The sequence below is a fragment of the Chinchilla lanigera genome, unplaced genomic scaffold (genome assembly GCF_000276665.1).
Source record: "Chinchilla lanigera isolate Chin_1 unplaced genomic scaffold, ChiLan1.0 scaffold00155, whole genome shotgun sequence".
In the NCBI taxonomy this organism is placed as follows: Eukaryota; Metazoa; Chordata; class Mammalia; order Rodentia; family Chinchillidae; genus Chinchilla; species Chinchilla lanigera.
This window is the reverse complement of record NW_004955556.1, coordinates 768,042-783,363: the sequence shown is the minus strand read 5'-3', so window position 1 is coordinate 783,363 and position 15,322 is coordinate 768,042. Positions and strand designations below refer to the sequence as shown.

Here is a 15,322-nt window from a genome sequence, read left to right as displayed (position 1 = left end):
AAAAGCAAATATGTCAAATGAAGGACCTTAAACGAAACACATAGCCAATACTCAAGCATCACACTGTTACCTTTCTGTGGGTATAAGAGCCAGTTTCGTGTAGAATCGCCACTCTGAAGGGAGGCCACCACGTGTGGAGCTCCTTCACCCACTGATGCATCACTGTCGTTGGGCAGACAATCATAGTGGGGCCCAGCCCCTCAAACCTGCACCCAAATGTCCAGGAAGAAAACACAACAATGAAAGATCCAATACTGGGTGATCAGCTGCCAAAAAAACACCAAAAAACAAAAACCCCTAACAGTTCCAAAAAGAAAATACAACATATGAGAATTGATTGATATTTTTATTTTCATTAATAAAAAAGCTACTGAGGTTAAAACCTAGTAAGTAAAGTCTGTAGGAGTCCATTCACGAATTATTGGATGCAGGAATGAAGAGAAAATTAAACTTTCCATAGCAAAGAAAAAATGAAACAACTATGTATGTAACAAATACTTTTCTTGCCCTCACTATTCTAGATTAGTGACGCTTTTATAGGGTATAACTTAACCTAAGTAAACGTAACACCTGAAATCTGTCTGGAGTTCTATTGCAATGATGGCGAACCTTTTAGAGCTTTCAATGATAACAAACAGCACACTGCAGCATGCGTGCCATAGGTTTACCACTAGTGCACTATGGTTTACTGAGAGTTTTCAATTCACAGAATTTTATCTCATCCCCACTGTCCCAGAAAGCAAGTAGGCAGGGTGTTCAAGGGTTCAGCGGGGCTGGAGTGACAAGGTGACATGATCCCCAGGAGACGAAGGACTGCTGAGAAGGGGGTCTGGTGCTTATGCTGCCTGCTTTCTCTACATGGAGCTGCCTACTTCCCCTTGACAACAACATGGCATGGTGATGCCACTGGATTTCAGAGCCACACAATGGTATATGTGGAAGCAGCTGAGGAGACAGAGCAGGAACCTCACCAGCAATCATTTGATGACGCGGTGTCCCAGTACAAGTGCACATGAATTACTCTTCCTGCCATCTCACTAATCCCGTTTTGACTCTCTGTGGACACCTGGGATGCTAAACGGCCTTCCCAGAGCTTCCTGACCTTCCCTGGACATTTCAGTGCTGACACAGATGTGTGCAGGACAGCACGTCACCCACCCTGCCCTGTTTCCCAACCCAGTGTACAGAAGCATCATTGTTCTCTGGGGCCTGAACTGGAAGTCCAGACCTTGCCCCTTGATCAGACTTCCTGACCTCCCCTCCAAACAACATGCACCAAACTCCTGTGACTTCTACCGCCTCCATCCCTCTCCAAGGCAGCAGCCCCTCACCCTACACCATAACTCCTCCAGTGCCAACTCTCATCTGTGTCATGGCACCTTCCAGCATGATAATTTCTAAGAGCAAATTCTGATGCTACATCCCCTCACTCGAACACCTCCAGTGACTGCCTACAGCTCTTGGCCCAGGCTATGAGACCTGGAGGCTTCGACCTCTGCTCACCTCAGTCTCGCCCATTCACTGCTGCCCTCAGCACTTACCCATGGCCAGAACCCCACCTGCTGGGACTGGCCTCAGTTCACCCAAGCCACAGTCTTCTGAGTCTAGCTTTCACTTCCTCCTTACCCTTCTCCCCCTCCCAGACACCTCCGACTCACCATCCAGACCACTGTTTCCTGGAGGGGACCCTCCGTTGGTGCACCCAGGCCAGTCAGGACCCTATCCTGTCACCCCTCCTAGCTCCTTCTGAGCAGAGCAAGTAAGAAATGAGCACTATTACGTGAAAACATTTTTTTAAACACTGGGGTAAAATATGTTAAAGTGTTCAAAGACATTATTCTGAATTTGGGGATTATGTCTGATTTTTGATTTCCTGCTACAGCTCAATAAATGCCTCCTGAACTTAAGGGTAAATGAGACAGTGCTTAAACTTAAATCATCTGCGACACAAAGGAAAATTAACTGGTGCTTCTAACAGAAAATTGAGACTATGACAAAACCGTAAGTGAAAGCAGGCTCATTCTTACACTCCAGCATGACAAGATGTCTCCGTCCATCAGTGAACCCTCCCATCTCCTGCTATATGTCACAGCCCCTCGCCCCTGGCTGGGGAGCAAGCGGGGTGCCAGAAGGAGCTAGAAGCCATAACAGACCCCACAATTCCTACAGATGTCCAAGCTGAGCACATCTCCAAGGCAGGGCCCCTTAGCTCCCCAAGGAGAGGGGCACTCTACTCTGCCCCCAGCCCCTTCCATGATGGCCTTCCTTTTTTAAAGGATTAAGTGCACCAGCTTCCTTACATCCTCCAAGGGTAATGAAAGAGAGTTATCAATATTCACTTAGAAGGGATTAGTGAACAACCAATCAAAAGCTGTCTAAAATATTTAAAATCCAAGACATTCAGATAAGCACAAATTGGAGCTCCAGTGGTGCAATCCGTCAGCACGCAGTACTTATACAGATAAGCACTAATTCATCGTATGCCTTTTTAGGGTGCACAGCTCTCTCTCTCTGTAACCTTCCACAAGCTTCGATATTGGTGACTCACACTTCATTATTTAAGGCTACGATTTTCTTCTGGCTGCACATCTATCTGGTATTATTATGCCCTTTAATTTCTGCTATTCTCCCTCTAGAAGCATAGGGAGGTTTTCACGCTGAGTTGAAATCTCAGAGCAAGACAGATTGTTCCTGGACCACAGAAGGGGCAATCAAGCCCATTAACAGTCACATCAACTGTACCGCCCTTTTCCAACCTCAATACCAGTGAGATGAGCCTAAGACAGGCTAAATGTACTACAGTGATTAGCATCAATTACCAAACAGACTCTAGTCCCTTTCATCTTTGATAATCATTGATTACCTAATGAATTTAGGACATACCAGTAGCTCCATGGCCAAATACTTCAACCTGCAGTTGGAAAGCAGCTGGTTGCAGCCTAGAATCTTACCAGGAATTTTTATCCCAGAAAGCGGATTAACTTTTTCAGAATATTTATTCTTAAACTGAAATTAACTAAAAGGATAACCAAGATACCAAAGTACTAAATGGAATTTGAAAGATCAGTAATTCATTTCCTCTCATCATAAACTTCATGGGGCCCATTATTACAATAAGAATGACAAAGTAAAAAGAAAGCAGGACATTTTTTATGAACTGGGAACACAAAATCCAGTAGTGATTTTTAAATTTATTTTGTGCAATATACTTCTCTCCTGAAAATAAACAGACCTACCACATACATTAAAAACAAAAACAATAAAACAAACTTCTCCAGTACTGGGTATTGGACTCAGCACCTTGTGCATGGCAGCAAAGAGCTCTACCACTGAGATACATCCTCAGCTATTTATTTTAAGACAGTCTTGCTGCCCGGGCTGGCCTCAAACTTGTGATTCTCCTTCCTCAACCTCCCAAGCAGCTGGGAATAAGGCATATGCCACGATGCTCGGCTATAAACAAAAGTTATACCATGAAGTCTCTTGGTATCATAGAAACTTACACTGTATGTTCATGGACCTTAAAACTGCAACATTAAGACCATATCAAATTAGAACCCCAAGACCTACAGCCTGCCACCTTTCAGAGGAAAAGTATACAGGCAACAAGGCAATGCCACTTCACAAAGACTGGATTTGACCTCAAGGGATATTTTTCTTTAGGATAAACACAGAAGAGAACCACAAGCTCACCTGGCTTCAGAGGTGGACACATTGTAAGACTATTAGGAAAGTATTACTCAGTTTGCTGGGCCACATTAAGAGGGGGGAACTAAGCTTCTCCCTCCCTGTGCAGTGATGGGGAACAGTTTAGAGCTTTCAATGATACACCTCTGCTCCAAAAGAGCCCAGCTGTTTGGCTGATACATCACCACATTCTCCAAAGCCACTTCCACCAATACCGTTTTAATAAAGATGATCTGGGCGCTAGTCCAATGTCCTGCACTATTTCATTACAGAAAAGAGGATATGAGCATTGATAGTTAATTGATTACAGCTGATGCTATTAGCCCTGACTTTGCTCCTAGTAGCACTGTCACCACTCGAGAGAGCATGTTTTAATTTTTAGATCACAACTACACTGCAGGGATGACTTTAGGGTTCTCAGGCCCAGAGTATTAGACTCCATGCAAGTTTCTTGATAATAGGAAGAGAAGGGAAGAAAGAGGTAGGAATGAGAAAATCCCAGAAGTCATTTAAGGAAAGACAGTTCTAGAAACCATCTGGGGCAGCCCAGTTATCAAAAAACCCAAGAGTGTAACAGAGACCAAGCCTACCAAAGAGCTTATTTAGAACAGAGAAAGTATTTTTGCAAATACTAAACTAATGTCATTCATAGATAAGAACCCCTTAAATGTCCAGTTTTCAACTTTGACTTCTGCCTTGGCCTGGAATGTTTTCATTTATTTCCAGGTAAAACGGAAGAGAATTCTAATATTGAAGAGAATTCTCTGCTTCAATACAACTTTCTTGAAAGTACAACAAAATATGTAACATTTTTTCAATGACTATCCCCACTCCCACATTTATATAAATGCACCTGGGATTTTGAAAATATTTTTAAAACTTCAAACACTTCTTATGATCTTCTAAGTGAATGAGAATAAGAAATACAAGCAAAGCACTAAATCCTAAACACCAAAACTAGTGGTCGTTACTCTCCAGTTTTCTGTGCTATCTGGCTCTCTGCTAAACATCTCTACTGACCCTGGAGTGTAGGGTGGTAACTTTCTGCAGTCACTGACTTCAGGCCTTTCCAGATCTCATGCAGTGATGATGAACCCTTTAGAGCTTTCAATGATACAAACAGCCTGCTATGGCAATGCACCACAGGTTTGCCACCACTGCTCTGTGCAGTGAGTGCCCAAGGTACCCAGGAAACAGCCATCTGGTAGCTACCTCACTGTTACCCACTGGATAAGCCTGCTGAGACCAGAGGAGGTCTGTGATTGTCTAGGCTCAGGATGAAACTTCCCACATAATTTACCTAGTATTATTCCTACCAACACAGGTTTCCATAAAACCAATGTATAGCTTAAGAATGGAAATGCTTATGGTTCTTTATTTCAAGATCAAGTATTTCAGTGCTACCATATGCAACAGATTGGACGTTCACTCTTTGGGGATACTAAGCCTTAACAATTTTTTAATCTTCTACAGAAAATAAGGATTAAAATCTAAACATAGTATACTATCTCTTTAGACAGTCATTTAGGCTTCAGCCTCAGAATATATATATAAAAGTTGTAAAGACTGAGAGAGGCTGAAGCCATAGTGAGCAGAGAAGTAACTTCATTAAAAAAAAAAACAGAAGCAAAAAACCAAACCCAAGTGCTCTCTGCAAATGCTGTCATGCACTCTGACTATGAAGGAAATTAGGCAGAATGGCTTCTTCAAAGCTCCAACTTTCCCCATGAATAGACTTTGTTCTTACTGTAATGCTCACCTGGTCTCCTGCCAAAACAAATATTTTAATGTAAAATTTAATAAATGGAACTAAAAGTATTATGTCTAATTTAAAATTCCATATTGTGTAAACTATTGATATTAACATAATTGAGTTTGTAAACAATCCATTTGCAGGAGCTAACCTTAGACATTGTATTGACCCAAAATATCTAGTGGGGCTCATCTGCAAAATGAAGCATCAATGCCTGGAATTCATTAAAAGTGTTACATGTTTAATTTCTCCTGCCCTACAGCTCCATTGTCTCGTAAAATTTTTCCTTTGATGTCCCCCACTAAAAGAATTAAAGGAATATTGTAATTGAAATGTCATCAATAATTCACAAGACCCTCCTCCACAGCAATACATCTGATGAAATATTAATTGAGCTCCACAGACTGACAGTCTGCAGAGGAGCACTTGCCTGTAATTTGAACCGCGAGTCCTGATCTTGCTGTAGCTCAGACCTGCCAAGAAGGCAATTATCTGGATGGTCTTGCCCAATCCCATCTCGTCTCCCAGAATTCCTCCTGCCTGCTGGCAGTGCAATTCCCACAGCCACCTAACACCTGTCTGCTGGTACCTACAACAACAAACACCAACAAGAAAAGAGAAAATGGCAAATGGTAGATAATACAGATCATAACGAAAGCACTCATGAATTAATCATTTGGTTAGGTTCTAGTACCAATCAGAAAAACGCGCTGGATGTGTGTTTTACATGAGTATTATGTTTATAAGGTCATGCATTTTTGATCACCTAGGCATAAAGTCACAAATTTTTCTTTACAGAATGTTAACACATTTCTAATTAAACTGATAGATGGAGTAATTAGGGACTATTTCATTTCTTTTTCAACATTAGAAATAGCTTGGTAAACAAGCATAAACTTATTATCTTTTATTTAGTTTCTTTCAGGGAAAAAATTCCAACTATTTTTATTATACAGAATTCCATAAATTTTTCTACAAAAAGAGATAATCTGTGTATTTTATTCAATCTTAGCATTAAAAAGGCAAGACAAAACACAATTTATAGCTTACACTGTTATAAAGTCACTTGGTAATCAGGTTATCTTTTTATAGGAAAAATTAAATTAAATTTTAAGGCCATAAACAAGTCTGAAGGGCCACTATCTAAATTAGTACATAAAAGACAATTCTGTCATATTACTAGCAGATGCAAAAGAGAAAAAAGACTGAACAATACAAAAGGTGTTTTTAATATTTTAAAGAAGAAACTGATTCAGGCATTTTTTCATTGGTATAAAAAGACTGGAGCTATTAAAATTTTAAATAAGGAATACTGGTCAAAGAGAAATAATGTATCTCCTTTCCTCCCCCCAAAAAATTGCAGTAGTATTTTCATTTCTCTATCAACTGCCCAGGCTATAAATCTAAAAGCAATTTTTTAGAAAAGGAACAATGCAAAAACATTTTTGACAGAGAAAGGTTTAATATTATAGAATGGTAATGAAGATTACATGCAATATTAAAAAGTTAAAGCCAAAACCAGTAAAGTTAAAAAATGATACATGCTAAAGGATCCCTAATCCCACCCCAGAGAAGATACCAAGAGTAATGAGCTACTGACTGTCAAGAAAGGTGGTTTTACTACTGTTGTTTTGATAATCAAATATTTACTACTTGTTATCTGGCATGCCTACATAAACCTCATTTTGGACCTCAGTTCTTGCTGAGCTAATTTCTCTCAGTAAATATGTCATAATTAACTTTACTCTGGTGTTTTGCAAATCAATTCTAAAAGTTTGATTCTAGCTGTTGCCATTCATCTATAAGGAAAACTGAGAATTTTGCTGCTTATTTAAATTTTCTAATTGTAATTGCACACTGGAGATGCACTATGGAGAAGAGGACTAGAAACACTGGAAAGCCTAGTATAGGTATAAGGGCATTTAATTTGGGAAGGACAAGTCCCATAAATATGCGGAATGTAATCAGAAGTAACAGCTACCACTTAAGAAGCCATTGATGGGAGGCACCAGGCCAGGTGGTTTGGACACAGCCTCCCAATCAACCTGCAGAGACAGTGATCAGCACATTTTACAGCTAGAGAGCACAGGATCACGTAGCTAAGTAACAGAGGTCACAATGCCAAAGAGTGAGCAGACTGGAACCAAAATCCAGACTGCATTATTCCACAATGATTTCTCTCTGGAAAGAACCCAGACCAGGAGCTCCACTGGGGTAACTTGCATCTAGCAATGGCCAGAAAGGTTTATTACTACAGTGGAAGTGCTAGTGAGATCTAGAGAGCAGAGGGGAGATGTGCTGTTCAGAACTCTACAATGGACAGGAAAGTCCCCACAATAACAAATTACTGGGCCCCAAGTCTCAACGATGCCAAGGTTTTAGGAAAAAAAAACCCATCTGGAACAGAAGCTGGTTTGTAAGCTAGTTACCCTGAAATTACCTCAACTTCTAAAAAAGAACATTCCAAAATGCCCCCCAAAAACTGATGTGCATTCAGTTTCTACAGTTACTGCAATGGACCTCCTCTTACCGAGGTACAGAAGAACTACAGCAACAGCTCTTCGGGGACCAGAACCTCCCATGACTACCCTCAAGTTCTGCCATCACATCACACCGCACCGCATCCACTCAACGTGGGCCAACACCTCTCTGTTTGGGGCCCAAACTTACTTAAAGTGGGGAGAATTTGGAAAGCAGCAATTAGGAAACTATGAAAAGAACTGTAACCAGTATGGTTTCCAAGAGACTGGGATATTGAGAGCTGGGACACTGGACTTCACATGACTCTGGGAAGCAGTATAGTGTGCTGAGTGTTACCACATCTCCAAGCCTAACCAACAAGGGCTTTCAAACCGCTCAAAGAATGACTTAAGAACAACATTGACTAGGCAGCTCTGTAAGTTCAGCAGGGTGCAGGATGGCTGGTGCTCGCCACAGCACCTCTACGATACCACCAGTACAGGGAGGCCCTCAGACTGCAGGTGAAAGAAATTCACACGCACTCGCCAAAGGAGTGTGGGGGCCTGGACTCTGGCTCCAGCAGCTGACTAACTGGCTCTGGTTTTATTGCTTTACTTCCCTTAATAAACATTAAAAACTATCTCACAGTTTAAATGAAAACAGGCTGGAGAATCTAGTTTTCAAAACCTTTGAAATGTGTGTAAAATTTACTCTTAAGAAAAAGTTAAAGAGTGTTCCAAACTACTGTACCGCTGTAAGGCAATTACTGGCCACCCCTTTGAGACTGAAGAAGCAGCATAAAATAACCACAGTAACTGTTATATTTTGGCAGTGTCACATAAACCCAAGACTGCATGCACTAGTTTGGCTGAAAAGAAGGGCAATAGACTGAAACCTGTCATGTGATTGCTAAATTATACAGATGGATGCATTTACTGGGCAAACTTTCAAAATAGAAATTTAGAAGTTAAATATTATCTTACAAAAAATAGCACTTAAATGGATAACTGTACCTCTGACTCCCTTGCGGACAACTCTATGCCCTGTTAATTTAATTCCAGACAGTGCAGTGAATACAGTAAAAATATATCTACAATTTAAAAGTAAACTGGCCTAGCCAGGTGTGGTGGTACATGCCTGTAATCCCAGTACTTAGGAGGCTGAGGCAAGAGGATCACTGTGAGTTTGAGGCCAGCCTGGGCAAAGTGAGTTCAAGCCCAGTCTGAACTGCACAGTAAAACCCTCTCTCAAAAAGACAAAAAAAAAAAAAAAGAAAGAAAGAAAGAAAGAAAAAGAAAAGTAAATAGGCCTGGTTAGGGGCTGGGGATTTAGCTCAGCAGCACAGCACCTGCCCAGCAAGCGCAAGGTCGAGAGTTCGATCCCCAGTACTGGAAAAAAAAACTGAAAAAAAAAAAAAAAAAAAAGGCCTGGTTAAAGCATAACCACTGAAGAAAAATAGAGACTCCCCCTCCTATTAATCTTCTTATACAGAAGTTTCACAACACTCATAAAATATTTAAAACCCTGTTTTTGTAAACATAAAATATGCTTTTGTTTGTATAAGGCTGTGTGTAAGGCTAATTAGAAATATGAACATATATTTATATTAACTATAACAGAGTAATAGCCAATACACCAGCTCCTATGCCCTCTAACCAAGCAAAGTTTGGTATTATTAACTCTGAAATTTCTTTACTAGAAATCCTGACATTTATTCAAAAATACACATTCAATCTGACTCCTGAGCATATCTGCCCAATCACTATATATGCAGATGTATCATCTTTGTTAAATCAATTAAATCTATAATTTCCGTATGCCTTCCTTTTGCTAGCACAAGACTGATACTGTTTGGCCTGTTCTGTAATATGCAATCACTTTAGAGAAAATGAAAAGAGTTGCCAATAAATGTTATCTTTATTTACCTTTCCACAGTTAATTTTCATTTGGGAGAAGCAATAAACAAAGCAGCCACCTCTCCAGGCTATGAAGTGATTTATCTGCAGAAATTACTTGAGATTCAGATTTTACCTTCTACACCATTCTTCCTCTGCCCAGTGAGGGTCACCCAGCCCAGCTGATTCACACCACTAGGGTTCAGCTTTGCTAGGTGTTTAGAGGGATGAAATAAATAACTACTCTCTACCTCCCCCACCCCTACCGGGAGAGACAGAAACGAAAACTATGATACAGCACTAGGGGTACAGCTCAGAGGTGGAGCGCTTGCCTAGCACACACAAGGTCTCACTTCCATACTCAGCACCACAAAAGTGTCCGTGTGTGTGTGTGTGTGTGTGTGTGTGTGTGTGTGTGTTTTATGTATGCACATAAGTCCTTCAACAGGAAATATAAAGGGCATGCTATTTTTAAGTACACATCATCCACCAGTTTAGGCATGGTTGACAGCTGAATCTATAAAGGACATTAAACTTAAATCATCTCACAAAAGAAGTTTACATCCTGTTCCCAACTATCAATGAATTGCTGATACAAAAGAGACAGGAAGAAGCTATGTAATAGTTTAACTTCCTACATGTATCTAAGAAGCCTCCCAAAAGCATCTTGTTAAGCAAATCCTGGGAGTGAGGAGATTGGAACTGCTCCCCGGTGTTCAGCTTATAGTCACCATGGGACCCTGGCCCAGCCTGTACAGACCCTGAGTCTGCATCTGCCAGGTGGCACAGTTGCCCACAGTCCTCAGCCACTTTACACACAGAACTTAAGTCAGCTTCAAATAGCAACATAATCCTCTAGATGCGGCCTATGTCCTCTCTTCTGACATTAGAATGACATCTGTATAAAATATTTAGATGCACATTTGGTCAGCTCAAAAGTATTATACCCGGAGGTACAATATAAGGCAGGCAGAAAATAACCTAACAATTTTGTACTTCTACATAGAAGTACAAAACAAAACAAACAACAAAGGAAAGCTCCCTGAGGTTTGATTATAATATACAACTCTTGATACTAATTTTAATATACTACTCTTACTAATCTGATGTAAGAAATTAGAGGTTTGGTCCCTTAAAATTATTAAGAACAACAACAAAAAAATTTAATGGAGAGGCTTTTAAAAGCATTGCTTTTCATCTGCTGAGGCAGGTCCATATAGATTCATCAGTTTACAAACATACCCAATGCTCACTTTAGTCAATTTATTATCATCTAATTTTAATGAACAGCATGTGGCTAAAATTTCATTTGACAGTGTGTCTACTTGCAATAAATTGCTGCAAGTACCTTAAGGGCCCATAGGTAACTACTGTGTAATTCCTAAAATATTAATTTGTACACAATGGCTTGACGACAAGCTTAAAGGACTGAACACATGGTACATACTTAAAGAGCTTTTTGAACAGAAAACCTGGTACTTTAAAACCTTCATCAAATTCTGCATCACTCTCTTCTGAGTCGTCTTCAAGCTTCAGACGTTTCTCTTTGTCCCGCAGTCTAAGTTTATTCCACCTCCTGCAATAAAAATAAAAATCTTATTCCCATTATTTTGGTTACAAGACAGCTTAAAATAGTTTTACATCACGCACTGGCAAAAAACACACGAGTTAGAATAGGCTTTCAGGTTTCTGTCATCACAACACAAAACACTGAGATTCGAAGGAGAGAAACTCTTTTTTATTCCTGCCTTCCCAAGTTAATTCCTGTCTCAATGATCATGGTGTTCTGGAAATAGGTATTCCTGAAAGATCTCACTTCATTATCAATAGCTTGTTCTTCTTCCGGCATACCCTCAGGGAAAATTTGTGTGCCAGTTCCTGAGATAGCACGAACTTAGTCCCAGAACACAGCCAGAAAATTCTCAGTATAACAACTGTATCTCCAAAATGGACAGCTAGCATAACAATAAGCACTGTATTTATAATCATTACTTATGTGCTGAAGATAGGATAGTCAGTAGCTTAAAAACAGTATCTTGGACATAAATTTTGGTCAAAATTTATCTTTGGTCAAAATTACTGTATCAGATTCCTTTACTAAGTGCATAATTGAGGTGGAGACACAAACAATATGAAAGAACTGATAATTAAAGCACTCAAAAATATGTTCATTAAATAAATCTAGTGTCGTGAGTTTAGTAATATGCTTTTAGACTTAAAATAAGATGAACATACATATTTCAGGAACATGACACCACATATGTTTAGCAGAAACATTGGCACTAAAAGTTCTAAGTGTCACAACATGCCAAGGTGAAACCATTTAACCAGACTAATTTTGCATTCCTGTAACAATAATGGACCCTGATGTTCTGCGTAAAAAGAAATACCTAATAGCCTCGATTCTACTCACTTTCAAAATAAAGGGATGTGTTTTTTAGCACAAATGCAACTGATGCTCTAGATGTCACAAAGCAGTGGCAATGGAATAAAAACTTCAATGGAAAAGCTCACAGGAAGGTAAAGAGAGGAGCAACTTACACAAGAAGGTGTTCATCTGCCACCAACAATGCAAGAATACTACAGAATATCTGAGGATGGCAAGAGAGAAATCACAAAAACAAGCTTGCACATACTGCCAGTCAGGGGTACAACCCGTTTTCCTGGACCCAAAACAAAACCAGCACCCAGGCCACATGGCAGAGTGAGAAGCCCGCCCATTCCAGGAGCTGCTGGTGTCCCTTCCTCTGATAAAACTTCAGCAGTTCACAGTCACAAAAGAGAAGGCTTGCTGGGGTTTTTCTGTGATAAGTAAGAAAGCACTGATTGGTAGTCACAAACTGCTTTGCAGGGTGGTAACAGAGGTTATAACTAAGATCAATAAGGCAATGTTGGTAATTCCCAAACCATAGCAAGTGCAAGTAGTAGTATGCGGCCAAGTTTAGGGAAATAGGTCATACAACCATAAGGTTCAACACGTGATACTCTTTCAATAGAAAACTTAGTCCTTTCTGTGCTTAACTTCTAAAGGCAATCTTTTCCTTTTATCAGTATCTTTCTTCCTTAAAAAGTATCCCCATGCAATTATTAAAATGAAGTATCTCTAGGTGGCTATAATAGTCTTTGCTTTTCTTTGGAATTCTGCATTATTTGCCAATTTAGTTAAGGGCAATGGTGTACAACAGCAGTTATAAACAGGGAGCAATTCTGCCCCCTCATCCTGACCCCTCAGGTAATCTGACCACACCTAGGGGCATTCTTGGTTGTTCAGATGCACAGGGAGGACAGAGAGAGAGAGAGAGAGAGAGAGAGAGAGAGAGAGAGAGAGAGACGGGCAGCCTGCAGGGGGACCAGGGACGCTGGTAACAACCTACAACACACAGGACAGCCCCCATCCCCAGTAAAGAGCTATCTGCGCTCACATATCAATTGTGTCAAAATTGCAGTATACATGTACATATCCCTTACTAGCAGAACTGAGACACCTAAAGATGTGTAAAATTTTCTTGATGCTCTTGTCTGAATTCTTGTTATTTACTCCCTAACATTTAGCAGCTGAGCAGTTTCAGATGAGGTATCAGTACACAAACCCTTACCATCATAACTCAGCATCAAATATTTGCATAACCAAGGACACTTGTATTTGGCAAATTTGCAGAGAATGTGAAACTCAAAAGATCACAAAAGCTGTGCCAGCCACCTAAAAAGACTTCACTCAATTTCTCAGTGACTTCATGGGAAGAGAAATAAAAACACCAGAAGACAATGGCTTTAGAAGTTTGACACAGGAAAACCATTATATATTTCCCATATGAGAGTATCACATATTAAAACGTCACTGAGAGAGGATAGTTATTTCCTTAGGCGTAGCCAGTAAATCTTTGTGGCTGTTAAATTTCCCACCACATCACTCTGCATCGACAAGGTTTCACCTTCTTGTCCTGCTGCCTTTCTCCCTCTTAAAATATATGGGAATCATGTCTCCACAGAACCCAGCACCTAGGAAACCACAGAAGCCACCACAGAAATGATTGCATCCTAGCGCCTTCCGCTTCATAAAGGAAGATGAAAAGCACTGAACATTTATTCTGTTTGGCTAAAGAATGAGTAAAGGTGGTGGAGAAAATCATTACGGCCTACAAGCACCTGTATCATTGTGAAGACAAATCGTCCCAGAAGAGTCGTATACGCGTATTAAAGTCAGAAAATACCAGAGTTACAGAGCCGCATGCATGTGTGGCTCAGTCTGAGATTCCATATACACTGTAGCACTTCCTCACGTGGCTTAGAGCTGACAATCTGGGAATTCCCACTGAACCAGTGTGGAAAGAAGGTGCAGGAACAAGGTCGGCATGGCACACCTGGGTCAGGGAGGGGGCGTTAAAGCCACCTGAACACAAAGAGAAACGTGGAGAAGAGCCTTTCCTCTCTGGTGGTGCCAAGAATCTCCCAGGTACCCTCGTCAGTGTGATAACCAGCTTGTCCCACAGGCTAGCAGGCAGCACAAGCGAAGCGGGCACTGTGCTATGAACACACAGAGGCACTGCCTGCAAACAAAAGTCTGGGCACACACTGGCTGGGACCAAATCCTGCTGCCATTCACTAATGCTTTAACCTTCAGCATGGAACTTAACCTTGTTAACTGTTTGGGTTTCTTCCACTGGGAAGTGGAAGAGTGCTTAATGAGTTAAGACAGGATCGTAGGTAATCACATACAGGTGTTGGAATTCTCCTAGGGATCCCGCAAAAGCCACTATTAAAAGTTGACTTAGAGGAGGAAAGGTGAAATAATAGTCTGAAATGATCTCCATGTGATAACACAAGGCACATCATGTTTAACAGAACTCCCAGGACCTGTGAATTTGAATTAAAACTATGCAACCACTGGAAAAAATAGCACTGTTTTAAAATTCAGATCTCGGTGCAAGTGAGCTGAAATCTTAAAAATCAAGAATGGAAGGGGCTGGGGATTTAGCTCAACGGCAAAGCGCCTGCCTGGCAAGCGCAAGGTCGTGAGTTCGGTTCCCGGTACCGGAGAAAAACCAAAAAAAAAAAAAAAAGAATGGAGTGAGGCATGGTGACACCTGTAATCCTAGCACTCTGGGAGGCTGAGGCAGAGGAATTGCAAGTTCAAGCCCAGCCTGAGCAAGTTGGCAACAGAGAGAGACCTTCAGAAAAGGGCTGAATGGCCCCACCAAAAAATATATTATATATATTGTAAAATACACATGCACGTATCAGTTAACTGAGAACAGATGGAAGGGGCAGTAAACTGTCCAACATTTACCTTTTCAGAAAAGAAATTAACTTTTTCCTGTTCTCTATCCTCTCGTTTTAAACACTCCACATATGTAATAGTCACAGCTGCAGCCACATAAAACCAAGTGGGCCTGGTGTTCTCTGGCAGGATTTCCCCCTCCATGTTCAGCCCGCTGTCGCCTCCACTGGCAGCCACTCAGAGGAGAAGCCAGCAATAACCATAAATGTACAATTGCAATCAGAGCAGGCACAGGAAGTGCTCCCCAGC

At 40.8% G+C, this 15,322-nt stretch overlaps 1 protein-coding gene across 1 annotated transcript in view; it reads right to left on the bottom strand.

Moving 5' to 3' along the window:
* Ercc6 (excision repair cross-complementation group 6) overlaps nucleotides 1-15,322 on the bottom strand; it is a 67,041-nt gene that overhangs the window by 28,852 nt on the left and 22,867 nt on the right. Inside the window, exons 6-8 of the mRNA XM_005412569.2 lie at nucleotides 11,243-11,371; nucleotides 5,871-6,029; nucleotides 71-206 (exon numbers count right to left, since the gene is read on the bottom strand). Coding sequence (XP_005412626.1) covers nucleotides 71-206; nucleotides 5,871-6,029; nucleotides 11,243-11,371 — 424 coding nt within the window. The remainder of the gene's footprint in view (nucleotides 1-70; nucleotides 207-5,870; nucleotides 6,030-11,242; nucleotides 11,372-15,322) is intronic.